Below are 27,874 nucleotides of genomic sequence, written 5' to 3' on the forward strand. Positions count from 1 at the left end.
CGTTTTGTATTATATTGTCCTTTGATCTTTAAAAAGTTGCATCCAACTGCTAGGTCCAGCGGCTACTATATTCAAGACTTGTGGTGGATTATTACAAAGAAATGTTTGATGGAAGAAGTTTATCGCGTGTGTCAAGCTGTACTTTTGAGACCTGTTATCACTTATTTTGTTGGTTTTTTCAATGTAAAACTTTGTTGGCGTTAGAAATGGTTCTCGTTCACGCGTTTCCAGTTCATCGTCTTTGACCTTTCCCATTTTTTAACATTAATGTTTCTACCGTTGTCTTTGCACTCTTTCAGTGTCTCACATTTGTCTTTCTGTGTAGAATCCCTTATTATGGAAAATGTCCGATGGGAAAAAAATGCAGACAGGTCGAGAATCCGAACTCTAGCAGGCCTTGTTAACCAGCCAACTATCGTCAAGGACAACCAGGATCGGCCAAGAACACGTGCGTTAAGATTGAATAGGCTTCTATCGCCTTCTATCGCCAGCCGTATATCGTCTCTTGTCCGTGCATCCAAAACTACAACTAGCTAGCATTTAGAAATGGTGCAGCCATCATCTTCCGTCAAGTATGTTGAAAATTATGTAGAGCATAAATATACTGGGGACCGTTCCTTGTTTTAATAACAACAGTCTAATACAAACAAAAATTGCCTTTTGGAAATGGTTGAACCATGCCAAATTATACAAATGAATTATTGAAGATGGACGAAGTGTGATGAACGCATATGGATGTCTGGAATCTTGCACTTCGATATTTTAGAGAATTGGATTCCTTGTTGATCTCATCTAAAAGTTTGTTTGCTAAACTGCTGTTGGTGGGGTGTTGAAAACTTAGACCAGGTACCTGTGACGTTTAGCGAAGGCTGCCGATGAATAATACGAGCTGGAAATCCTCATGTCCCGGCTGCCTGCATTCCATATTTCCAGACTTTGTTGTGGATCATTTCAAGAAGGGAAGTTTGTCTGATCTTTATGAATCCAGTAAACACAGATGCAGCCTAACTTTCATAGTTGACCTAGATGCAAACCTAATTTGTTAACAATTTAAGAATGTGTCAGATCTTCTTTGAAATGCTCTGCTTTGAGTTTTAACTTACAATCAAGAGTCACACGTAACATAAAGGCGCTGAGCGATAATTATCTTATCCTTCTCTTTCACTAGAACCATAAGCTGGGTAATAACAATACAGTAACAGTAAGTATTCGATCCTGGAAGTCTCAAACACAATTTCATGTTATCTTTCGAGTTTTAGCCCAAGGGACACGTGATCCCTTTTGATTATGTCTTGGGCCTAGTTTCAAATTCCATGATGGGGCTCAAATATTTGAATAATTTTGGTGGTGATTGTGATATGGAACTCAAGACGCAAACATTTGAAAATTCCAGGCTGTATTGTTACTTTCATTAAAAAAAATGATTATCGATCTTTTGCTTGATCTGTTACATCAAAAATACAGGTGTGCATGTGAAAGAATTGCTCCTTTTTTTCATCTCCTCCCTTAAGTGTACATTTACTGTATGCAGCTGAGAAGTGAACTATAGGAGAAATCTCGAGAGTCCCACTTTCTGTCCATTTCTTTTGACATCTTCCTGCACTTGCTTTCTGAACTCGCCGAATGTGAACTTCTTATAAGGCGAAGCCTCTTCGCAACTCCCTATCATCGAGTCGTGTGATGGGCAGAGGAAATATGCGACGGAGTATCTCTCCGTCTTCGCATTGGCCATTACCTTGTGCTCGACACTCCTGTACACATCATTGCTCCACGCCTACACCAAATCAACATTCTTAGAGCATTAAAACAAGATAAGACAGAAGTAGGTTGTGTTAGTTTTCAAATGGATTCTTGAATTGTAGTTGTATGTTTGTTAGGCCTAAAGAAACTTATTGAGCCTAACTATCTAAGGATATGACTTCATGAAGATTTGGCTAATACTTGCCAGCCGCAAGGACTGACTCCATATTATTACTCTTTCTTTCTGTGTTATATAAGACAATGAAAATTACAACTATAACATGATTTTCAAAACAAAACAAAACAAAAAGTTCAAAAGCCCTCATTTATCATCATTGATGAAACCGTTAGTTTTCTAATTGATTTTGGTTCTTCAAACGTCTGGGCATACATCTGCATGCAGAACTCTACGCTAATGGAAAAACCATTAGAATTTTACTTTACTCAATAGGTAAGTTTTCCCCCTCTAAGATCTGTGGATCCTGAAGTAGATATTTTCCCTGACATGATGTAGTCAAGTGCAAACGTCTGCCCAGAAATTTGAACGACAAAACTCGGTAATAAAATTAACAGTTTCTTTAGTGGTCATAGATAGTTTCTTCTTCTTTTTTTTTTTTTTTTGAACTGGATGAGAGAGGGCTTCTTCAAAAAAAGATATAGATGTAGGGGTTTATTGTAACTTACCCTAAAAGAAATCAAGGAATTTCTATGGACCAGTTTTATCTGCAATCCTATTGCTTACTGTTTACAGTTGCGTACCTAACTGCAGGCTGAAAGAAAGGATACCTGAAAGAGATCTCCAATATTGACTATGAGAGCATCTGTGTTGGGTCTGACAGCAACCCATTTGGAATCCTTCATCAGCTGCAGACCACCAACCTGATCCTGATGGAGAATTGTGAGGAAGTCGCTATCGGTGTGAGGCACCAGACCAAATGTCTCCGGCAAGAATGGGCATGGAGGGTAATGGTTAAGCCGTAAAAAGCACGTGCTTTCGTCACAGTTCTCGGGAAAGCAGTCCCCTCGATATCCCAAGTTCTCTGCTAGTACACCCGCCAGAGTTCGAGCAAGATCAGACATGGAGCTTGCCAGCTCCTCCATCACCTCCCTAATAGAGTTTCAGTTAGTTGTACGAGCAATCATGAATTATGAAGTGTATTAGATAATATCACGGTTAAAAAAACAACAATCGCAGTAAATGAGTGCAGCAGAAATGAGAATGTTATGATGGAGGAGTGAGTACGTGCCAAGAGATAAGATGACAAACGGGTGTGTTCATAGGAAGTTAGAAGTTGCTCCTGAAGATAAAACCGAGTCATAAGATTGTGGCTTGTGTTAGTCATGTCAGAACTGGATGCAAGAGTAGAATTCATGTATCAGATCCCAAAAAAAATTTGAGATAAAAGGCTTCGTTAATTGTTGTTGTAGACAAGTGAAGTCCGGAAACGTTACCTGAGAGAATTGAATTCTTCATTGCAGCAATCCTCTTCAGCTAACTTAGCAAGAGGGACGTGAAAAGCTTCAGACCATGAGAAATGCTTCAACGAAGCTGCGGTCGGAGTCCCCCATCTATAAGATCCGTTCAAGATCCCGGAACTAGATTTCTTCTCAAATGGCAGCCGAAACAATCTCTTCTGTTCTCTCCTCATCTCTGCCAACACTTTCATACTAACTCCGTGGTTCGACACTTGGAAAAATCCCCACTCAGTTGAGGCCTTCGCAATCTCTTTAGCACAGTTAATTCTCCTGTCTTCATCTTCACTCCAGAGATTGCTTAAATCTATCATTGGTAGCTCGCATTCCCCTGTAGTTTCAGAGCTGCAGGATAGAGCAGAATCAGAGAGAAGTTTTCTGTATTGGTTTTCAAATGGTGGATCAAATTTGAGAGCCATTGGAAATAATTGAGCAAGTTAAAACCAATATTTGCAGAGACAGAGTACTTATATTGATGCATGCAGGCCTGAGGAGTGACCAGAGACCGACACTTGGCGCATGGGAGCTTGGGGGGCTCCTATGGCCACCTTTAAGGTTAAAGAAAGAATAGGAAAAATATAATTTCCTACCATCATTGTTTATTCTATTACCATCTATAGTTGTTACCTTGTATAATATAATTTCCAATTGATTGATATGAGGAGAATACAAGAGTATTTATAGATGGTAGTAGATTGTGCGCATGGGGGCTTGGGGGGCTCCTATGGCCACCTTTAAGGTTAAAGAAAGAATAGGAAAAATATAATTTCCTACCATCATTGTTTATTCTATTACCATCTATAGTTGTTACCTTGTATAATATAATTTCCAATTGATTGATATGAGGAGAATACAGGAGTATTTATAGATCTCACAGGTAGCGACATGTTAGGTTGTAATTACAAGTATGGTAAGTACGATACCGCTATACAAGGTAACAACTATAGATGGTAGTAGAATAATCAATGATGGTAGGAAATTATATTATACAAGGTAACAACTATAGATGGTAATAGAATAATCAATGATGGTAGGAAATTATATTATACAAGGTAACAACTATAGATGGTAATAGAATAATCAATGATGGTAGGAAATTATATTCTGTCATGTCCCCGCAAGATGGAGTGCTTGGAAGATAGTCCAATCTTGGTGCATAGGTTTGTAAACTGCGTGGATGGAAGGGGCTTTGTAAGCATATCAGCGAGTTGATCTTCGGAGCGGACATGAGAGACGCGGAGGATACCACGTTGAACATGTTGCCTGATGAAATGATAGTCAATAGCGACATGTTTCATTCAAGAGTGGAATACTGGGTTGATATAGAGTTGAGTGGCACCAACAGTGTCACAATAAATCACAGGTTGAAGGGGGGTGGTGATGCCTAGTTCTATAAGAAGCGAGAGGATCCATCTAGTTTCCACGGTCGTGGATGCCACTGATCTGTATTCGGCTTCGGTGGATGAGTGAGCAATAGTGCGTTGATTTTTGGAGCTCCAGGAGATAGCGTTGTAGCTCAAGAAAATGATGTACGGCTGGTGGATGAGAAATCATCCTTATCACTGGCCCAATCAGCGTCAGAGTAAGCATGAAGAGAGAGAGGACTCTGACGGCGAAGAAGAAGACCATGATCAATAGTCCCCTGGAGATAGCGAAGGACCCGTTTTGCAGCATTCAAGTGATCAGTGGTTGGAGCTTGCATGAACTGGGATAGTTTGTTGACAGCATAGGAGATGTCAGGACGGGTGAGAGAAAGATACTAGAGGCCGCCAATAATGCTGCGGTAGTCACGACCGTCCGAGAGTGGTACACTGTCGTCATGTCGGAGTGAGGTCGCCATCGCTAGGGGGTACGGACAGGACGGGACGCGGCCATCTTGGTCCATGTGAGAAGATCCAGAATATAGCGGCGCTGAGACAGAACAACACCAAGAGAATGCATGACAACTTCTACACCCAAAAAAGAAGTGAAGTGGACCAAGATCTTTGACGGAGAAACGACAACCAAGTAAGGCAATAATGGAGTCAACCTGGGCTAGATTATTACCAGTGATGACAATATCATCCACATAGACTAGAATAAAGAGAGTGGTACCTGCATCAGAGAAGATAAAAGAAACACATCTGCTTGAGAGTTATAAAATCCAAGAGAGAGCAAATAGTCACGCAGCTCGTGGTACCAAGCTCTTGGAGCCTACTTGAGGCCATAGAGAGCTTTTCGGAGAGAGCAAACATGGTCAGGGTGATCCTTATCAATAAACCCTGATGGTTGCATCATGAAAACCTAATCATGGAGAGTGCCTTGCAAGAAGGCGTTATTGACATCAAGCTGACGGAGAGGCTATTATTGGCTGACCGCAAGGGAGAGAACCAAGCGGATAGTGGTTGGTTTAATAACCAGATTGAATGTCTCGCTATAGTCCACCCCTGGCCGTTGATGAAAACCCTTAGCCACTAACCGGGCTTTGTACCTATCCACAGAACCGTCGGGTTTCCTTTTGATACGAAAGACCCACTTGCACCCTACAACATTTTGAGAAGGAGACGGGGGAACCAGTGTCCATGTTGCATTGCGAACAAGAGCCATAAATTCGTCAGATATGGTTTGTCTCCAAGAGGAATGAGAAAGAGCCTGTGACGCAATTGTCAGTTCGGTGTCAGAAAGAGGAGGAAGTTGGGCAGTGAGGGTAAGTTTTTGAATAAGCTTAGAGATATTATTCATTGATCGGGTGGTGATGGTACGAGGGAGAGGTGGGTCCTTAGGTGATAGGGGACTGGGGGTGGGGAGGGCTCGGGCAGAGGTGTTGGACCGGTAGAGGCAGCCTAAACAGAGATACATCTGCTAGAGAGTTATAAAATCCAAGAGAGAGCAAATAGTCACGCAGCTCGTGGTACCAAGCTCTTGGAGCCTACTTGAGGCCATAGAGAGCTTTTCGGAGAGAGCAAACATGGTCAGGGTGATCCTTATCAATAAACCCTGATGGTTGCATCATGAAAACCTAATCATGGAGAGTGCCTTGCAAGAAGGCGTTATTGACATCAAGCTGACGGAGAGGCTATTATTGGCTGACCGCAAGGGAGAGAACCAAGCGGATAGTGGTTGGTTTAATAACCAGATTGAATGTCTCGCTATAGTCCACCCCTGGCCGTTGATGAAAACCCTTAGCCACTAACCGGGCTTTGTACCTATCCACAGAACCGTCGGGTTTCCTTTTGATACGAAAGACCCACTTGCACCCTACAACATTTTGAGAAGGAGACGGGGGAACCAGTGTCCATGTTGCATTGCGAACAAGAGCCATAAATTCGTCAGATATGGTTTGTCTCCAAGAGGAATGAGAAAGAGCCTGTGACGCAATTGTCAGTTCGGTGTCAGAAAGAGGAGGAAGTTGGGCAGTGAGGGTAAGTTTTTGAATAAGCTTAGAGATATTATTCATTGATCGGGTGGTGATGGTACGAGGGAGAGGTGGGTCCTTAGGTGATAGGGGACTGGGGGTGGGGAGGGCTCGGGCAGAGGTGTTGGACCGGTAGAGGCAGCCTCGGGCAGACAGGTTGAACTGGGCAGAGTATGGGCCGCCGGACTGGGCAGTGGAGATACAGTGGTTAAGGCAGTGGGTTTAGACTTTATGATGGGGGTGACGGGTGTTGAGTATACGGGAGGTTGTTGGGGAACAAAGTGGTGAGGGATATCCCAAGAGGACGACAGGTCAGTAGGTGGGGTAGCACTTGTGGGGGTGGGGGTGATGACCGAGAGATGAACAGAAATAAGGACTCAATGAAGTTGACGTGACGGGAGATATAGACATAGCTTGTGGAGAGATTAAGACACAGATAGGCACTTTGAGTAATGGAGTACCCAATAAAAACACAAGGAGTGGAGTGGGTCTGTAGTTTGTGAGAGGTGTAAGGACGAGTCCATGGGTAGCATAGACAACCAAAGACCCGAAGTTTGGCATACTTTGGGGTGGTGGAGAAGAGACACTGAAACGGTGATTTCATGGAGAGGGTGGGCGTGGGAAGGCGGTTTATGAGATAGGTGGCAGCAGGTAGGGCATAGGACAAGTACGAGAGGGGCATTGAGGCATGGTGTAAGAGTGTAAGGCTAGTAGTCTCTACAATATGACGGTGTTTTCGTTCGGAGATGTCGTTATGTTTAGGGGTATGTGGCGGGGAGGAGAAGGTGAGATATGCCAATGGAGGTGAGGTACGGTGTAAGTGCTTTGTATTCACCTCCGTTGTCGGAGTAGAGAGTTCGAATGGTCGTGGAAAATTGTTTTTCCACCAATGCCCGGAATGAAAGAAACGTCTGATGGACATGGCCTTTCTGTTTTAGCGGATATAGCCAGGAGTAACCTGTGAAGTGGTCAATAAAAACAACATAATATTTAAAACCATCCACAGATAAGACAGGAGATGTCCAAACATCAGAATAAATATATGTAAGGGATGGGAGGAGACAACAGTAGAAACAGAGAAAGGTAGTTTGTGCATTGTTATTGCCCTGACAGGCATTACAATTTGATAAGGATAATGCAGCACCAGTAGTGTCTAAATTAAACTGAGTTAAAACTTTATTGAGAATTTGACTGGAAGGATGCACGCGCCGCCCATGCCAGTCAGACAGAGAGGCTTTGACACTCGAGAATGCCAAGAGAGGGGAGGTGGCGGATGACGCAGAGATAGGAGACGACTAGTGATAAATGCTATTTTTAGATTGCCCCCGGAAGAGAATTCCCCCCATACATTGATCCTTAACATGAAAACAGGTGGGTGAGAATTCAATAGTGGCTTTATTAGATTGACAAAATTGAGAAATAGAAACTAGGTTTTGACGAATTGATGGGACACATAGTATATTGTGAAGAGAAAAGGTGCGAGACAGGGTAGAGAGTTTACCAGAACCAACATGAATGATAGACATCCCATTCCCATTGACAATGATGACTTCATCCGAGCCATTGTAGGGTGCACGCGGTGAGAGGTTCTGAAGGTCTGAGGTTATGTGGTGACTCGCCCTGCTGTCCATAATCCACTGTTGCGGACTAGGAATGGTGGCCGAGAAGTTGGCCCTCGGCTGGTAGACCGAGGGGCTAGACCACGCCGAGTCCAAGATCACAACTTTGCCTAAAAGGCGTTGTACAGACTTATATCTTATTTGAATATGTCTGTTATGTTTTTTATTTACATGTACTTGCTTTAGAAGCTCTATGGTAGATCTAGAATCAGAGTGAATGGAAATATGAGGAGAGGGTTTAGGAACCAAAGGAAGTTCAATGAGAAGATCTTTTAACCATTCGGCTTCTGTGCAAGTAGTATCAAGAGCAATCAGCTCAGATTCCATGATGCTCCTGGCAATTATTGTTTGCTTACATGATTTCCAGGATACAGCAGCACCACCAAAAAGAAATACATAGCCGCCGTGAGAATGGGTTTTGGCAGTGTTGGTCGTGGCTGGAAGAGGAAGAAGGCCTGGTTGGGTGGCTTGAGTCTCAAGTTCTCGATTGAGGAGCTTTTCATGCAGTTCATCAAACGAGACAGCAGCTTCACGGTATTTAACATTATCAACAATACATTTGTATCCTTCATCAAGGCCATCGCAAATGGCGTCAATGAAGTCTTCGTGATCCATGGGTTTACCAAGTAGGGCAAGTTCATCATAGTGGTTTTTGGCTTGATGACGATACTCAGAGATGGATTTGGTGCCTTTGGTGAGATTCTTGAGTTGAGTTTTGATTTGCTTGATATGACCCCGAGTAGGGGTAGCATAAGTGGCAACGAGGGTTTCATATGCTTCTTGAATAGTATGGGTGCGGCTGACTATAGGGACAACGGTGGGCGTGAGAGTCCTGATGAGGGCACTGAAGAGGAGACGACCTTGACGTTTCCATGTCTGGAAGGCGGGGTTGGCAAAAACCACCTTGTCAATGGTGATTGCCGGCGGGGGACACGGATGAGAGCCGTCGATGAAACCCTCAAGGCTATATCCTTCCAGGGTGGCGACAAACTGAAGCCTGTTCACCGGCACGAAGTTTGTGGCAGTGCACGCTTGAGGCAGTGATTGAGATTGATTGCAAGAAGTGGCTTGGCAGTCTCATGTGGGTTGGGTACATGCCAGACGGAGAAGAGTAGTGGGTGGAAAAAGCTTCGTTGTCGGTCGACATGGAGAAAGAGAAGAGAGGGTGGCGGGTGGCCGATCCGGGAAACAGGAGAAGGCAAGGTAGGGTTAGGTCTCAGATCATTGAGGCTCTGATACCATAAGAAAGCAATAGGTAAAATATAATTTCCAATTGATTGCATATGAGGAGAATGCTGTCAAAACAGAGATATAAAAATATAAAACAAAATTCAAGAGTTAGAAAATTCAGGCCTGATCAGGAGTAGTCGTGATAACACTGCCCCTAGAAGATTAAGGACCCGCCTATTCGCCCTGGCCGTAGTTTGTCCTCCTCCCCTAGCGGTAAAAACCGCCCCGAATCGGCCGGTCTCTGCACTCGGCGACGCGTGAGTCACAGAGCTTATGCTCAGACGAAAACGGTTGCCCAAAGAATAGAAAATATGTAGGCCGAATTTTTTCTTGAGGTATAAGAGTAGCAGAAGGAGAAGAGAGTGTAGAGATTTTCCTCTTCGTGGTGTGTTTCTGAATGAGCTCCAAGCCTCCTTTTATAGGTGATGAAGATGTAACCCCCGCTGAATCCAAGGGACCGTTACGCACGTTATGCCTTCCGTTACCCGCCGCATGCCAGCCGTTACAAAATGTGTAAAACGTGCAAAAAATAAGGCCTTGAGAAGGCAAAAGGTGTGCGTGTGCGGCTGCCGGCTGCTGGCGTGCGGCTGGCTGTCCGGGCGGCGAGGCGCTGGCGGTGGCGTGCATGGCGGGCCGGGCGTGGCGAGGCGCCGCGTGGCGTGCGTGCGCGCGACCGCGGCCCTGTGGTAGAAACGCAAAGCCCACAAACGCAAAACACTATTCAAAGCCCAATAAGGAGAGAACAATTATATACCCTTTACTATTCATCTTATTTCCGATGTGGGACTATTCACAAAGGCAAAATTGCCTTTTCATGAACAAAGCTTCCAACAGTCCCCCCAAAAGGCAATATTGACTGAAAAATAATAAATAATAAATAAATCACAAAAAAAAATATAGGTTGGGCAACCTTTCGTATCGTGAATTCGGAAGGTAGCTTTCGCTTTGAACCTTTCCTTTAGTGATTTTATCGGCCACCTGAGGGACATAATGGACTAGGCTTGAATTAAGCCCTTGAATCAGGTATTGATAAAAACACACACAATATGTTTCATTCTATTGAGCTAAGTGGGTTGAGCGTTAAAGGCCATGCTCACAAAAAACCGACTCATGAGAGTTTCTAGGGTCAACCCTGGCCCCCCCCCAACCGTGGCCATCAACGGTTCCTCTCACGTAGGTAAGTCCTCAAAGGCGTACTACAGCTGTTTATTTAATACCCCCACAATACACGCGTTGGACTTATAAGAGTAAAACTCAGCCTAGCCAGCTGTATCATAAGAGCATCGTCACCATAGAGAAGGGGTAGTAGCAAATGCCCTACATAATGATATATAAATATATCTAGGCTCGATGCTCCACACGAGAGTCACTTGTCCAGCTTGTTTCTACACATTGAACGCGACATTGGGACTACGTCTCCAAATAAGGGTTGGTTGCCGCTGTCAGTGACCTCATTTATGGGCTTAACCCCATCTCCCCTCGATGAATCCAGACGCACACTCCTGGATAATCCCTTAGTCAAAGGGGTCAGCAAGATTTTTCTCAGACTTTACAAAGTCCAAGATCACAACTTTGCCTAAAAGGCGTTGTACAGACTTATATCTTATTTGAATATTTCTGTTATGTTTTTTATTTACATGTACTTGCTTTAGAAGCTCTATGGTAATCTAGAATCAGACGTGAATGGAAATATGAGGAGAGGGTTTAGGAACCAAAGGAAGTTTCAATGAGAAGATCTTTTAAGCCATTGGCTTCTGTGCAAGTAGTATCAAGAGGCAATCAGCCTCAGATTCCATGATGCTCCTGGCATTATTGTTTGCTACATGATTTCCAGGATACAGCAGCACACCACCAAAAAGAAATACATATCCAGATGTAGACTTTACACTGTTGGAATCCGTGACCCAGTTGCGTCACTATACCCTTCTATTAGCATCAGGGTAAACCAGTTAGTCAAGCAATAGTCAATTGTGCCTTTCAGATATTTGAATACTCTTTCTAAGGCAGACAATGATCTTTGCTAGGGTTGCTAGTATACGACTCAGTCTCTCCCTACAGCATAAGCTATATCAGGTCTGGTTCGGTTGGATATGTAAAGAAGAGATCCAATCATCTGAGAATATTTCAGCTGGGAGACAGGTTCACCTTCATTCTTCTTCAAGGGTATAGAAGAATCATAAGGTGTTGAAACAGGTTTAGATTTATGAAAGTTGAATTTGATTAGCATTTTATCAATGCTATGGGAAAGACTCAAAGATATTCCTCTAGGGGGTGTTAGTCAATTGAACATTTTCATGACAAAATGGAATAATTGTTAAAGTGGAATAATATTTCGCTAGTGGCATATTTTAGTGGGATAACTAGGAAACAATTTTGTTGGAAGCGCGAATATTTGATAAAATAACGTGGGATAATTTTTATAATCATGAAGTATATATTTATGCATTTTGAAGATATAAATACTATTTATGTATTTTAAACTTACTACTATTAATTTGATAATTGCTTACAAGAATGTTCGTTACTATTAAATAACTTTTGGTTAGACTATAAGATATTGACAATTATTATTATGATGATGGTCTAATGTTGAGTATAACCATAATAATGGAAATAACGTAAAGAAAACAAAATAAAAATAAATAAAATAAATACGATGTTCTAGTTTTTTACCACATCAGTTCCAAGCTAAAACTTGGAATAATTTGAGAGACTAGAACTCTCATTTTTGTATAGAAAAATAAAAAAGTGGGATAATTTTGTACAATTATTCCAATTCTAGGTTTGTTAAAGTTCTGCTTGACTAACACTGTAAAATGTTATTCTAGTTTTAGTTCTATGTGACTAACACCCTTAAAATTTTATTCTAGATTTAGTTCTATGTGACCTAACACCTAAAACTTTTACCACTGATTATTCACAGCTTCCTAATTTTAAGTTCTAGGGAACTAACCCCCCCCTAGTGTCTCTAGAGATTTTCATTCCAAGTATCATGTCTGCAAGACCTAAGTCTTTCATATCAAAATTTTTTGGAAAGATAATCCTTTACCTTTGAAATTAATTCAAGTGTTGTTCCAAAGATAAGGATATCATCAACATAGAGACAGAGAATGACATAGTCATTGTTTATCACTTTAGAATAGACACATTTATCGTATTCATTCACAGTGAAGCCATATTGTGCAATGACGTTGTCAAATTTCTGGTGCCATTGTTTAGGAGCTTGTTTAAGACCATACAAAGATTTAACAAGCTTACAGACTTTGTTTTCCTGACCCTTGGCAATGAGGCCTTCAGGTTGGTGCATATAGATTTCTTCATCTAAATCACCATTCAGGAAAGCAGTCTTGACATCCATCTGATGTATGATAAGCTTATGGATAGCAGCAAAGGCTAGTAATACTCGGATAGTTGATATTCGGGCTACAGGAGAATATGTATCAAAATAATCAATGCCCTTTTGTTGAGTAAAGCCTTTAGCTACTAATCTAGCTTTAAATTTATCTATGGAACCATCAGCTCTGAGTTTCTTCTTGAATATCCACTTACAACCAATAGGTTTACAACCTGGAGGTAAGTCGGTGAGTATCCAAGTATGGTTTTCCATGATAGATTTAATTTCATTATCAATGGCTTCTTTCCAGAAAGGAGATTCAGGTGAATCCATTGCTTCTTGGAATGAGCTTGGATCACCTTCAACAAGAAAGGTAAGGAAGTCTTCTCCAAAATTCTTTTCGATTCTACCTCTTTTGCTTCTTCGAGGTTCAATATCAAGAGGTTGAAAAGAACTGGAAGATGGAAGATCAGAAGGAATGGATGATCTGGGATTTTCTGAGATTTTAGATTTGAAAGGAAAGATGTTTTCAAAGTAGACTGCATCTCTTGCTTCAATGATGGTATTGTTGGATATGTCACTGATTTCAGATTTGATGACTAAAAATCTGTTAACATTGCTATCAAGTGCATATCCAATAAAAGCAGCATCTACAGTCTTAGAACCAATTTTTCTCTTCTTAGGTTCGGGAATAGCTACTTTAGCCAAGCAACCCCAAACCCGGAAGAAATTTAGATTAGGAGATCTCCCCTTCCAATATTCATAAGGAGTTGTATCGGAATATTTCTGGGGAATCCTATTGAGAATGAAGCAAGCAGAAAGAAGAGCTTCACCCCAGAGATTTTCAGGTGCTCCTGAACTGAGTAACATACAGTTCACCATGTCCATTAGGGTTCTATTCTTTCGTTCAGCTACCCCGTTAGACTGTGGTGTATAGGGAGCAGTAACCTCATGAATAATACCGTGTTCTTGGCAATATTCAGTCATATGATTTGAGGTATACTCCCCCCCACGATCAGATCTTAGAATCTTGATCTTCCTGTCAAGTTGGTTCTCAGATTCAGCTTTGAACACCTTAAACCTATCTAAGACTTCATCTTTAGTTTTGAGAAGATAGGTGTAACAATATCTGGAGTGATCGTCTATAAAAGTCACAAAATATCTCCTACCCCCTCGGGTGAGAACTCGGTTAGAGTCACACACATCACTATGAATTAATTCGAGGGGTTCAGAGTTTCTAGTTATAGACTTGAAGGGTTTTTTAGTGTGTTTCCCTTGAACACAGATTTCACATTTAGATGAGGGATCATGAGAAGATTTAGGAATGAGGTTTAATTTACTCATTCTCTGCAAGGTTTGGAAATTGACATGTCCAAGTCGTCCATGCCAAACATCACAAGACTCAACAATTTGAATAACAGAAGACTCAGAAATTTCATTAGAACTGGAATTGATTACATTGAGTTTGAAAAGGCCATTACAGATAAAACCTTTTCCTATGAAAACATTACTCTTTGTAATCACAAATTTGTTGGATTCTTTTACAATCCTATAACCAGCTCTAAGAAGAAGAGATTCACTAATCAGATTGCGACGGAGAGAAGGAACATGATAAACGCCTTGCAGATGAAGAACTTTCCCAGAAGTCATGGTGAGCTCTATACGTCCACTTCCTATTATTGATTTAGTGGAGTCATCTGCTAAGCTTATGCTTCCTCCACGTGATTCCTGATAATTTGAAAACCAAGAGCGGTCATTACAGACGTGGATATTTGCTCCGGAATCCAAATACCAATCAGTGGAAGAAGTTAGAGAATTTACAAGATGGGATGAAGAGGCTAACCTGAAGGAGGTTGGATTCATTTTAATCATATTAACTTTGTTGGATCCATTTCCTTTAGGGGCAGGTTTGGCCGGTTCCTTCTTCCGAAAGAAACAGTTGTGAGCCATGTGGTTGGTTCTACCACAGACAAAGCAGAACTTCTCATCAGACTTATGGCTGGAAGAATTGGGATTTGGTTTTGTTGAAAGATTGTTGGTTTTTCTTGAATTTCTTCCCTTTGGGTTTAAAATTCTTAGATTTAGGCTTATCCTCTACCAAGTTTACTTTAGCTTTTGTTTCATTCTTGGTATTGGAGTTTTGCCTATGCTGGTCTTCAGTACGAATAGCCTTGAGGGCTTCAGTTAAAGTTAGATCTCATTGCTTGTGTCGGAGATCTCCAGCAAATCTAGACCAGGAGGGAGGAAGTTTATCAATCAAACAGGAAACTTTATAATCGTCAGTAAAAGTGTTTCCTTTTGATTGGAGATGACGGAGGAAATCTAGGAATTCATGAATTTGATCATTAATGGGCTTGTCATCAACCATTGTGAACTTATTGAAGGAGGAGGAGGTGAACCGCAGAATTCCGGCATCATCATAGCCATATTCTGCTTCAAGAGCATTCCATAGGTCTTTTGCACTTTTGAACTCATAATATATGTCATAAAGGTTGTCCGCAAGTATACTAAGAATCCTATGACAACAATGATAGTTGATTTCTTCTGGTTTCATAGAGCTAGAAAAGGAGCTAGCACCAGAACCAGAAGTGGAAGGAGCAGGTTGAGCAGGATCAGGAGTCAAAGGTTGAGAACCACTAGTAGATGACTCAGAAGTGTCAATAGCAGATAAAAGACCTAAGGTAGTAAGCCAGTATTTCATCTGATTAGCCCACCGTTTATAGTTAACACCGGTGAACTTCTCAGGTTTGACACTTTTTGAATGATCAGGAATTGCCATAAGTCCAATTTAAGTTTACTAGTCTAGGTAGATGTAATCTGATATAAAAAAGGATTTTGTCAATATTACTAGACCAGAAACTTAATTAAACCTGCTCTTAACCAAAAACTCTAAAAGTGAAAAGATTAAAGTTTTACTCGGGTAGTTTGGCCAGGTAAGGATAGTACTAGAGGTTGATCAATGATCGATTAAGTACCTCGTTTCTTGCAGAGCGCTTTACGCAACCCTTAAACCTTTCCTTAGACACCAACTAATCCAAGAAAACTTGAACCGGTTCACTTAAAGATTTTTTGTTTATGACAGATACTGAATTTGAGCACAGAAGTAGCAAAGAAATAATATTTTTTTTAACTAATTTAGATGCAACAAATTAAAACAATTAACTAATACAACAAATATATAAAATTCGGGTGAACAGTAATCACGATGAACAGTAAATTTTTTTTTATTTATATATATATATATATATATATTTTTTCTAATTAACTTAACATCAAGAATTATTACTTAATCTTCTAGATTGCTGTCAAAACAAGAATATCCTCTGCACTCGGGCGTGAGTCACAGAGCTTATGCTCAGACGAAAACGGTTGCCCAAAGAATAGAAAATATGTAGCCGAATTTTTTCTTGGAGGTATAAGAGTAGAGAAGAGAAGAGAGTGTAGAGATTTTCCTCTTCGTTGGTGTGTTTCTGAATGAGCTCTAAGCCTCCTTTTATAGGTGATGAACGGTGTAACCCCCGCTGAATCCAAGGGACCGTTACGCACGGTTATTGCTTCCGTTACCCGCATGCAGCCGTTACAAAATGTGTAAAACGTGCAAAAATAAAGGCTTGAGAAGCAAAAAGGTGTGCGTGTGCGGCTGCCTGCGGGCGTGGCGCGGCGTACGTGCGCGCGTGTGGTAGAAACGCAAAGCCCACAAAACCCAAAACACTATTCAAAGCCCAATAAGGAGAGAACAATTATACCCTTTACTATTCATCTTATTTTCCGATGTGGGACTATTCACAAAGGCAAAATTGCCTTTTCATGAACAAAGCTTCCAACAGAGAATACATGAGTATTTATAGATCTCACAGGTAGTGACATATTAGGTTGTAATAAACAATGGTGATAGGAAATTATATCCTGTCAAAGGTGAGCACAGTCAGCAAAGATGGAACTTTTTTCCACCTCCCCCCTCTCTCTTTTTCTAAACAGCTGTATAAACTCTTTTTGACTAATGTGGGCATTCTCACCTCATGTTTACCTTTTGAGCTTAAAATCTTCTGTGGGGGTAGTTCGAATTGTGAATAAAAAGATTTGTTCTCACGTCCTTCTTATTATATGTGAATGGTTTACTGTCTGAAAACTGGACATTTCCAAAGCGTAACAAACAGTAGTTTGCAAGTATTTGCATATTTTTTTTTTGGGGGGTGTAGTTCTGATAACTTCTTCTGAACCCTTGAAAAATGAACGAACGCTGGTCTGGTTCAAAATTTTTATTCATTCTTAATAACGCAATAATTAGTGCCTCATTGACATTCTGTGAGGGCGTTGAGGCACCCCCACGAAATGAAACTGTGGTGGTATTCATGAATCTAAAATCACGTCAAGGATTGGGACCTTGTCCAGCCCTGTTCCAATTATTGAAGGACAAAGGACGCACGCAAGTCAAATTTATTGAAGGACGAAGAACGCATACAAGTCAAAGGAGTTGTAGCCCTTGTAGAATAAAGTACACAGTAAATCAACTATAGTTTATGCTTCTTGAATGAGCTTGCATACGTCGGCAGGTGGTGCATTTATCATTTAAGTCAATCGTATGTCTCTTCAGCACGTGCTTTTAATTATTTGCCTTCTTTTCTAACTTCAATTCGTGGTCCATTTTTTCCAAAGAAATTAAAAAGGAAACATTAATGGTTATAAACGGTCGTCTGTTTGTAGAATCAGAACTTACTCCTAGATTCCATTATTACCAAACAAGGATAATTCAAAATTTAGGTGTTTAACCGCTTTTTTCACTCTGAGTAAAACTTTCGAACCATTCATTTGGACCGTGATTCATCAGCTCTCCTAATGGATAATAATATTAAACCACCCACTTATAGAAGTGATTCTAATAGGATTTGCATTCTCTCTTTCCGCTTAGCGCTAAATTAAATAAAATGAAAACCTCATTTCCAGTTCTAATTGATTATTATCTTTCTATCCCGTGAATTTTACCGGTTCATGCATTTGAAGAGCTGCTGTTTGGGGTTTTTTTTTTTTTTTTTACCCCCAAAAGGAAAACTGCCTAAGAGACCGGGTTATTGTTTATATGCCAAGTAAAAGGGGGAAAGGATAGAATTCTCGATTTATACATTTATCTTCAACCCTTCATGCTCTGCACTGGTTCTCGGATTCTCATCTCTTGACACACCATGTGTCCAATGTAGTCCATGAAATTGCATGATTCTAAAAAAAAAAAAAGGTAAATTATAGTAAACCCTCATGAACTTTCACCGCTTTGCAGTAAACCCGTATGAACTTTCAAAATCACACTAAACCCCTAATAACTTTTGCAGAAAACCCCCCAGTATCTTTTCGGTAACTTACACTGAAGCCCCAGTAACTTTCAAAATGACTTTTATGTTGTTTTCTTGCTCGAACTTGTGGGGGTTATTTGCAAAATGTAAAAAGATATAGCGGGTTCTCTGCAAAATAGAAAAGTCGGTAAGGTTTAGTATGATTTTGAAAGTTCATAGGCCATTACTGTAAAATGGTGAAAGTTCATTCGGGTTTAGTATAACTTTCCCTTCTAGAACATATTACTTTTCGTGCAGTATACAACCAAAAACGCCTAAATTAGATTTGTCTCTTGAACTTTGCAATTATAAAGTGCTAGTTCCTCTCAACTCTTTCGTGGAAAAATGGTCATAAGATTTTGATGAAGGTTATTTTCTCTTCCTTTTTGACCCTTCATCGATTTTTAGTCCGGGGGCGGGAGGGGGGGCGGGCGGATCAAGCTTCCACAAGTTAATTAACAACGAAAGCTACATGTTAGTAGAACACCGCGACGATCTCGACCGGCGGGCGATCGACTTAATTAAGTATATAATCTGATACAAATTAATAAACAAAGCAAAATAAAATTAAGACAATGCAGGCATGAAACAACTTGTGCCAACAAAAGAGTCAAAGGTTTCACACGGTTGGGTTAAATTGTTTTCCCCCCACCATTTTTTTTTTTTAAATTGGTGGTGTTTTTCTCCCGAGTGAGGATGACATTTATTTTAGTTTAGTGGTTATTATCATGCGAGGCTAACCGCCGTCGATGTTGAATATTTTCTTACACAAGTTTCTTGTTTGTACCTTAAACTACGTGACCATTTAATATATGTATAACTAAATTTTATTAGATGTAGATTTGTCTTGATCAAGAATTTTGTGTTGACGTATAGTCACAAATCCTATCAAAACTCCATACACGTGATTGGGTCCCTAATTGCCCCCCTCTAATTCTCATGAATGCACACATCACCAATCAGGTGTGAGATAGCGTGCAACTGGTTGTAAGTTTTGGTCAATTTTCTCAATGTTGTGAGGTGTTTGATAATCAAAAAATAAATGGAAAACAGAACAAAGAGTTGTTCAGATGACAAACCATATGACTGACTCATAATCTATTGGTTGATCGTCTCAAATGTGGCCCTAAGTGTTGGGAAATAACCGAGGCTACACTAAACCCCTATAACAACAAGAAATGCAGTATAAAGAAAATTCACTAAGATTTACGAACTTCAACAAACTTGTCTACGTCCTCGGGTGCCACACAATTAATTTCTTATTTATCAAAAGAAATTACAAAGCAAGAGCAAATCTCAAACTGAGATCTCTCAATAAATGAAAGTTGGTTACTATAGCTACAGTAATAATTCCTCTTTAATTCCCCAAAAATCACTGCTGAGGGCTGAAAGAGAGGGGGGAGAGAGAGAGAGAGAGAGAGAGAGGAGCAAGAACGCCACCGCCAGGAGAGAGAAGAGAGCGCGAGAGGGAGAAAAAGCACACAGGAGAGCGAGCTCCGATATACCATCCGACACAGATGCGAAACCCAATAACTCGATAAGCCTCATCTACCGCCCTTTGACTTCATCATCATCGTCATTTTCTTCACCGAGTTGGATAGTAGATAAATTCACAAGCCATATAGCTAATCGTCTGCAAGTGTAAACAAAGACGCCCATGATTTACTCGGGAAATATTACATTATCAATTTCACATAAAGCTTCAATCTTGGAGTTGCTTACTCTCTTAGGTTCACTATTTTTGCCTCCAATGGTGGTGGAGATGATGTGTCCTGTTACCGGATCATTAGACTCCGTCATAGTCTGCTCCTGTAAAAATAAAAATGAAAAAAGTTGGTATTTACAAATCTGCATAAATAACAGATCTTTGCTCTTAAACTCATAGAACCTATTAAGGGAAAGAAAAGGGGCAAGCTTCGAAACAAAGAAAACATCAAAAGAAAGCTTTTTTTTTAGCTTAGATATTGCAGATCCAACAAGAAATGGAATCCCTAGATCAGAACAAGGAACGAATCTTACTCCCTCAAATCATGGTTGACGGAGAGGTAGAGGACGTGGATATAACGGGGAGTAGGACGCGGTTGGGATCAGTGGTGGGGAGGCGGTCGGATAAGTGGACCCCGTGGTAGACGAGGGGACGAGGGCGCGGTGGGCGAGGGAGCGGTCGGAGATGAAGATGGTGGGCCAATCGGGTTGTGGTCTCCATGGAAAAAAAGGACAGGCAGAGAAGGAGAATGAGAAGAAGAAGAAGAGGGGTAGTTTGGGGTTTTTTGGATTTTTTTTCTCTTGGGAAGGGGAAATAGGGTTGGATCACATCTTGGGAAGTGTAAGTGGGGATAATACACATTAGAAAAACTACAGAGGGCAGTAACACATATAGATTCCATTTTTGGGACCTTGAAGCAATTTTCCCTTTAATATATTTATAACTAAATTTTATTAGATGTAGATTTGTCTTGATCAAGAATTTTGTGTTGACGTATAGTCACAAATCCTATCAAAACTCCATACACGTGATTGGGTCCCTAATTGCCCCCTCTAATTCTCATGATCGAATGCACACATCACCAATCACGTGTGAGATAGCGTGCAACTGGATGGAAGTTTTGGTCAATTTTCTCAATATCGTGAGGAGTTTGATAATCAAAAAATAAATGGAAAACAGAACAAAGAGTTGTTCAGATGACAAACCATATGACTGACTCATAATCTATTGGTTGATCATCTCAAATGTGGCCCTAAGTGGTCAGATAATCCCACTGGTAGATTGGAGTTTCATGCGGGGGTTTTCACGTGATTTAAATGATTATGATGTAAGAATGACTTTTTTTTTTTTAAGGATAAGAGAGGATCATAACTAATCTCTCATAATGCCAGAGTTATGAGGAGAAGGAAAAAAAATATTGATTCAAATGTCCCCGGTTATGGCGATAGGGGCGGACGGAGATGCATGAGCTGGGGTGCAGTTGCGTGCGCCTAGGGGTGCATTCGGTCCGGATACGGCTCGGATATGATGCTTATCATTTTCATATCCACTTATCCATTTCGGATACGGATATAAACATGGATATATCTCGATAAGAAAAATTTATAACTACATCCGCTAAAATCGGATACGGTGATGGATATACATGCGGATATATAAGCGGATATGCATGTGGATACAAAACAGATATGAGAAAACTAGATAATATTGAGAAAAACATAGCTCATGTGATACAAAAGAGTTTGTTAATATGTCCATTCTAACTGAAAAGTTAAGATTAGACACCTTGATCATCAAAATTAACCACAAATTCATAATCTAAGAATCGAAACAATCGTAAGACTATGACTAATATGTATTCGGATATTTCGGATATGAATACAGATATTTCACTACAAAACCATATCCATAACCATATCCTATCGGTTATAGATTTGAGTAACCATATTCGTATCTTAACGGATATGGTTACGAATATTTCCTCGGATACGGATAGGGTTTAGCACCTCTACGTGGGCCCCTAACAGTTTGCAAGTTGCATTTGAGCCCTTCTAATATATACAATCTGACAAAAAAATTCTAAAATTTGCACCCCAACCTGATGGGACGCAAAAATTGACGTTGCGAAAGACTTTGATCAAAGGAGTTGTTTGGGATTTGATATGGGTTCTCTGTTGAAAACTTACGAAACAACCGGAAATATTTTAAGATTGGTTGGGTTCAGAGGCTTGAGGAAGAGGAAGGTTATTATCGCTCGTGTAGATGCACGTGCAAGAGGCATAAAACTTTGTTTAATAAACTCCTATATCTCAAAATGCATCATAGATTCAACTATAATTATAAAGCGATGATATTTTTGTTAGTCTAAGTGTGTAGACCCAAAGCTGCAATCGAAAAGACGAAGAAAACAGTCAGAAGACTGTGTGCAAGAGGCATAAAACTTTGTTTAATAAACTCCTATATCTCAAAATGCATCATAGATTCAACTATAATTATAAAGCGATGATATTTTTGTTAGTCTAAGTGTGTAGACCCAAAGCTGCAATCGAAAAGACGAAGAAAACAGTCAGAAGACTGTGCGGTCGACCGCAGTGGCAGAGCCGGTCGACCGCGTGCACTGCAGGAGACTGAGAAGAAGTTTTCGCTCTGGTCGGTCGACCGGCGTGGCCGCTGCGGTCGACCGCAAATGTGCACAGGACCCTGTAAACAGATTTTTCTCTGGCCGGTCGACCGGCCTTGCGGGGGCGGCCGCCCGCGAATCGCCCAGACAGTTTCCTAAACTGTTTGGGACTCTGTTTTGTTTCAGGATTCTATAAATACCCAAACGTTTTTAGGGTTTGTAAGACATCAAAAAGAGAGCTTTTTGGCTGCAAAGAGAGAGAGAATCTCAGAGAGATTTACCCCTTGTTTGAGAGCTTGTATTTTCTTCTTCAATTAATAGAAAGATTGTGTGGTGTGGCTCCCGAGGACGTAGGCACGTTGCCGAACCTCGTTAAATCTGTGTGTTCGTCTCTTTTACTGTTTTTACAAGGTTAGATCTTTATTTGTGGTTTATTCCTACTTTCCTACTTTCAACACAAGGTCCGGAAGGGCAAGGGTTCGATTGATTGTTTCGAATCCCCAACAACTGGTATCAGAGCTTCGTTCAGCAATTTGTGTGAAAGCCATGGCAGAGGAAAGCAAATCAAAGATTGAGAAGTTCGACGGATCGGATTTCGCCTACTGGAAGTCGCAGATGGAGGACTATCTGTACCAGAAGGACTTGTATCGCCCGCTTCTGGGCAAGGAAAAGGGAAAGAAGACGACGGAGTCAGATGGTGATTGGGAGGTACTGGATAGGAAGGCTCTAGGGCAAATCCGGTTGTCGCTCGCCAAATCAGTAGCCCACAATATTCTGAAGGAGAAGACGACGGTGGGGCTTATGGAAGCGCTCGCGAAGATGTACGAGCAACCGTCGGCAGCAAACAAGGTGCATCTAGTCAAAACTCTTTTCAACCTCAAGATGGCAGAAGGACGGTCCTTCACGATGCACCTCAGCGAGTTCAACACGATTGTTGATCAACTTATCTCCGTGGACATCACGTTCGATGACGAAGTGCAGGCCCTTCTACTACTATCGCAGTTGCCGGATAGTTGGGCAGGTTGTGTGACGGCAATCAGCAATTCGGCGGGGAAAGAGAAGTTGAAGCTGAATGAGGTTGTTAGCATGATTCTATCCGAGGAGGTTAGAAGGAAATCGTCCGAATCAGAAGGTTCAGGTTCAGCCCTAAGTTTCGAGCAGAGAGGCAGAAGCCAGAAGAAAGGGAACCAGAACAGGAATCGGTCGAAATCAGTGAAGAAGAGGCCGAACTCGAAGGTTAGGTCTATCAAAGGGAAGTGTTGGAACTGCGGCCAGGAGGGCCATATGTCTTCGGTCTGTAAAGCACCAAAGAAGGATGCGGGTGAGCAGGAGGCTCATATCGTGCAGGATGCCTTGATCCTTGCTATGGATAGCGATTCTGATTCTTGGGTCATCGACTCAGGAGCTTCTTTCCACGCCACTGCAAATAGGAAACTACTTCAGAACTATGTAGCAGGGGACTTTGGTAAAGTATACTTGGGGGATAATGAACCTTGCAATATTGTTGGAAAGGGCGACGTTCAGATACAGATAAAGGGCTCTAAGTGGAACTTGAAGAACGTGAGACACGTGCCGAAGCTGAAGAGGAATCTTGTTTCGGTGGGACAGCTTGGAGCAGAAGGCTACGTTTCGACATTCACCGGGGATTCGTGGAGGATCTCCAACGGTACGATGGTTGTTGCCAGAGGCAACAAAACGGGAACTCTCTACCTCACTTCACATGCGAGTGACACCCTCGCAATTGCAGCTGGCAAGGAGAGTACAGATCTGTGGCACAATAGGCTGGGGCACATGAGCGAGAAAGGGATGAAAATTCTACATTCACAAGGAAAGCTAACCGGGATCGACACCGTGGAAGTCGGGGTTTGTGAAGACTGCATCTTTGGGAAGCAGAAGAGGGTTAGTTTCCAGAAGGGTGGAAGGCCACCTAAGGCTCAGAAGCTAGAGTTGATTCATACAGATGTATGGGGCCCAGCCAGTGTGTCTTGGCTGTTCGAGATACTACGTCACCTTTATCGACGATCACTCGAGGAAGGTGTGGGTTTACTTCATGAAGCACAAGTCAGAGGTGTTCGAGATCTTCAAGAAGTGGAAGGCCATGGTCGAGAACGAGACAGAACTGAAGGTGAAGTGCTTGAGATCAGATAATGGTGGAGAATACGAGCTGGAGGAGTTCAAGAGGTTCTGTGCTACGAATGGGATTCGCTTAGAGAGGACTACTCCAGGGACGCCGCAGCAGAACGGCATTGCAGAGAGGATGAACAGGACCTTGACAGAGCGTGCGCGGAGCATGCGATTACATGCAGGTCTGCCTAAGACATTTTGGGCGGATGCGGTACATACAGCAGCTTACCTTATTAATCACGGGCCATCAGTTCCATTAGATTTTGGGATTCCAGAGGAGGTTTGGAGTGGAAAGAAGATAAATCTCTCACACTTGCGGGTATTTGGTTGCGTGGCTTATGTTCATATCAGTGACCATGTCAGGGACAAGCTAGAAGCTAAGTCACAGAAGTGCACATTCATTGGATACGGCATTGATGAGTTCGGGTATCGCCTTTGGGATGAGAAGAACAGGAAGATCATCAGGAGCCGGGATGTGATATTCAATGAGGAGGTGATGTACAAGGACAGGGACAATGCCAAGGATAGCCAAAGCAGTGGGAGCAGCACTACGGATACAGGTGGATCCGAGTACATGGATATAGAGGAACTTCCAGATAGGGGTGATGATGTTTGTTCTGACCGTAGAACAGGGGAGGCTCCAGGTGCAGAAGAAACTACCCAGGGCGTGGAGCTTAGGAGGTCATCCAGGGTACCCAAACCAAATCCCAAATACCTCTCGTCACTTGATTATCTACTCTTAACAGATAGCGGAGAGCCGGAGTGTTATGAAGAGGCAGTGCAAGTGAGTGAATCTCAGCAGTGGGAGCATGCGATGCAGGAGGAGATGGATTCTCTACTCACTAATGAGACATGGGAGTTAGCCCAGCTACCTGCGCAGAAGAAAGCCTTGCACAATAAATGGGTCTACCGGGTCAAGCAGGAGAGTGATGGAAGCAAGAGATTCAAGGCCAGATTAGTAGTGAAAGGGTTTCAACAGCGGGAAGGAGTGGACTACACGGAGATATTTTCCCCTGTTGTGAAACTCACAACCATCAGAGTGGTGTTGAGTTTGGTAGCTGCAGAAGACCTCTTCCTTGAGCAGTTAGATGTGAAGACTGCCTTTCTTCATGGTGACTTGGATGAAGAAATCTACATGAAGCAGCCTGTTGGCTTCATTGAAGAAGGAAAGGAAGAGATGGTGTGCAAGCTCAAGAAGAGCTTATATGGTTTGAAACAGGCTCCGAGACAGTGGTATAAGAAGTTTGATAACTTCATGCAGAACAATGGCTACAGAAGATGCAATTCGGATCATTGCTGTTATTTCAAAAGGTTCGAGTCCAGCTTCATTATTTTGTTATTATATGTTGATGACATGTTGGTAGCAGGACCGTGTTTAGAAGAGATAAACAGTTTGAAGAGGCAGCTAGCAAAGGAATTTGCAATGAAGGATCTGGGTGCAGCGAAGCAGATTCTAGGGATGCGAATCAGTAGGGATGAAGCTGAAGGGACATTGAGTTTGAGCCAAGCTGAATACATTGAGAAGGTACTTCAGAGGTTCAACATGCAGAATGCTAAAGTTGTTAGCACACCCCTTGGAAGTCAGTTCAAGTTATCTGAGGAGCAATCGCCTAAGACAGATGCAGATAGAGAGCATATGAGCAGGGTGCCATATTCTTCAGCCATTGGGAGTCTCATGTACGCGATGGTTTGCACGAGGCCGGACATCGCCCATGCAGTGGGAGTTGTGAGCAGATTTGCAAGCAATCCAGGAAAGCAGCATTGGGAGGCCGTAAAGTGGATAATGCGGTACTTGAGGGGAACAACGAACAAGCCACTATGTTTCAGGAGGAAGGAGTTGGTACTGCAGGGATACGTGGATGCGGACTTCGCCGGTGATCATGATACGAGGCGAAGCACCACGGGGTATGTTTATACCTTAGCGTCGACAGCAGTGAGCTGGGTCTCACGTCTGCAGAAGATTGTGACTTTGTCTACAACCGAGGCTGAGTATGTCGCGGTGACTGAAGCAAGCAAGGAGATGATCTGGTTGAACGGGTGCTTGGAAGAGTTGGATCTGAAGCAAGGGAGAGGAGTTCTTTATTGTGATAGCCAGAGCGCTATACATCTTGCCAAGAATCCAGTATATCATGCCAGAACGAAGCACATCGACGTTAAATACCATTTTATACGCTCGCTGATCGAGGACGGAAAGTTGCACTTAATGAAGATTTTGGGGAGTCAAAATCCGGCGGACATGTTGACGAAGGCAGTCACCATTGAGAAACTGGAGTTGTGCGCAACTTCAGTTGGCCTTCACGAGTAGAAGACGAAGGCGGAGCCACACTACGAGGATCGGCGCGATCGTCGGGATGTTGATTGAAGAAAGAATTTTTCGGGGGAAAAGATACATGCGAAGAAGGGGAGAGTTCGGGTGAGCTCGTTGATGACGCTTTGGTCTCCAAGTGGGAGATTGTTAGTCTAAGTGTGTAGACCCAAAGCTGCAATCGAAAAGACGAAGAAAACAGTCAGAAGACTGTGCGGTCGACCGCAGTGGCAGAGCCGGTCGACCGCGTGCACTGCAGGAGACTGAGAAGAAGTTTTCGCTCTGGCCGGTCGACCGGCGTGGTCGCTGCGGTCGACCGATATCGTGCACAAGACCCTGTAGGATTTCGTCGTTCTGACCGGTCGACCGACCTTGGCAAAGCGGTCGACCGCGACGCAGATTCGCTGTTTCCTATTTTATCTAGGAATCCTGTTCTGCTGGGGTTTGTTATAAATACCCAAACGTTTCTAGGGTTTGTAAGACATCAAAAAGAGAGCTTTTTGACTGCTAAGAGAGAGAGAATCTCAGAGAGATTTACCCCTTGTTTGAGAGCTTGTATTTTCTTCTTCAATTAATAGAAAGATTGTGTGGTGTGGCTCCCGAGGACGTAGGCACGTTGCCGAACCTCGTTAAATCTGTGTGTTCGTCTCTTTTACTGTTTTTACAAGGTTAGATCTTTATTTGTGGTTTATTCCTACTTTCCTACTTTCAACACAAGGTCCGGAAGGGCAAGGGTTCGATTGATTGTTTCGAATCCCCAACAACTGGTATCAGAGCTTCGTTCAGCAATTTGTGTGAAAGCCATGGCAGAGGAAAGCAAATCAAAGATTGAGAAGTTCGACGGATCGGATTTCGCCTACTGGAAGTCGCAGATGGAGGACTATCTGTACCAGAAGGACTTGTATCGCCCGCTTCTGGGCAAGGAAAAGGGAAAGAAGACGACGGAGTCAGATGGTGATTGGGAGGTACTGGATAGGAAGGCTCTAGGGCAAATCCGGTTGTCGCTCGCCAAATCAGTAGCCCACAATATTCTGAAGGAGAAGACGACGGTGGGGCTTATGGAAGCGCTCGCGAAGATGTACGAGCAACCGTCGGCAGCAAACAAGGTGCATCTAGTCAAAACTCTTTTCAACCTCAAGATGGCAGAAGGACGGTCCTTCACGATGCACCTCAGCGAGTTCAACACGATTGTTGATCAACTTATCTCCGTGGACATCACGTTCGA

General features: G+C 42.2%; 1 protein-coding gene and 2 long non-coding RNA genes across 3 annotated transcripts in view; 1 reads left to right on the forward strand and 2 right to left on the reverse strand.

Annotated features, from left to right (window-relative positions):
- LOC109827519 overlaps window positions 1-473 on the forward strand; it is a 1,578-nt gene extending 1,105 nt beyond the window's left edge. Inside the window, exon 3 of the long non-coding RNA XR_002243457.1 lies at window positions 326-473. This is a non-coding gene — a long non-coding RNA (uncharacterized LOC109827519). The remainder of the gene's footprint in view (window positions 1-325) is intronic.
- A 914-nt stretch (window positions 474-1,387) lies between these two features.
- On the reverse strand, window positions 1,388-3,828 carry LOC109827520 (gibberellin 2-beta-dioxygenase 8-like). Its single transcript, XM_020394533.1, has 3 exons — window positions 3,193-3,828; window positions 2,527-2,848; window positions 1,388-1,774 (listed from the first exon to the last, which is right to left on the reverse strand). Exons 1-3 carry the CDS (start codon window positions 3,630-3,632, stop codon window positions 1,544-1,546), a joined length of 993 nt encoding a protein of 330 aa, XP_020250122.1. The 5' UTR covers window positions 3,633-3,828; the 3' UTR covers window positions 1,388-1,543.
- Window positions 3,829-19,447: 15,619 nt separating this feature from the next.
- On the reverse strand, window positions 19,448-20,237 carry LOC109827515. The gene is made up of 3 exons (XR_002243456.1): window positions 20,134-20,237; window positions 19,837-19,923; window positions 19,448-19,747 (listed from the first exon to the last, which is right to left on the reverse strand). It is a non-coding gene; the product is annotated as an uncharacterized LOC109827515 (long non-coding RNA).
- Between the last annotated feature and the right edge of the window lie 7,637 nt (window positions 20,238-27,874).

Source organism: Asparagus officinalis, unplaced genomic scaffold, assembly GCF_001876935.1.
Source record: "Asparagus officinalis unplaced genomic scaffold, Aspof.V1 AsparagusV1_Un275, whole genome shotgun sequence".
Classification (NCBI taxonomy): domain Eukaryota; kingdom Viridiplantae; phylum Streptophyta; class Magnoliopsida; order Asparagales; family Asparagaceae; genus Asparagus; species Asparagus officinalis.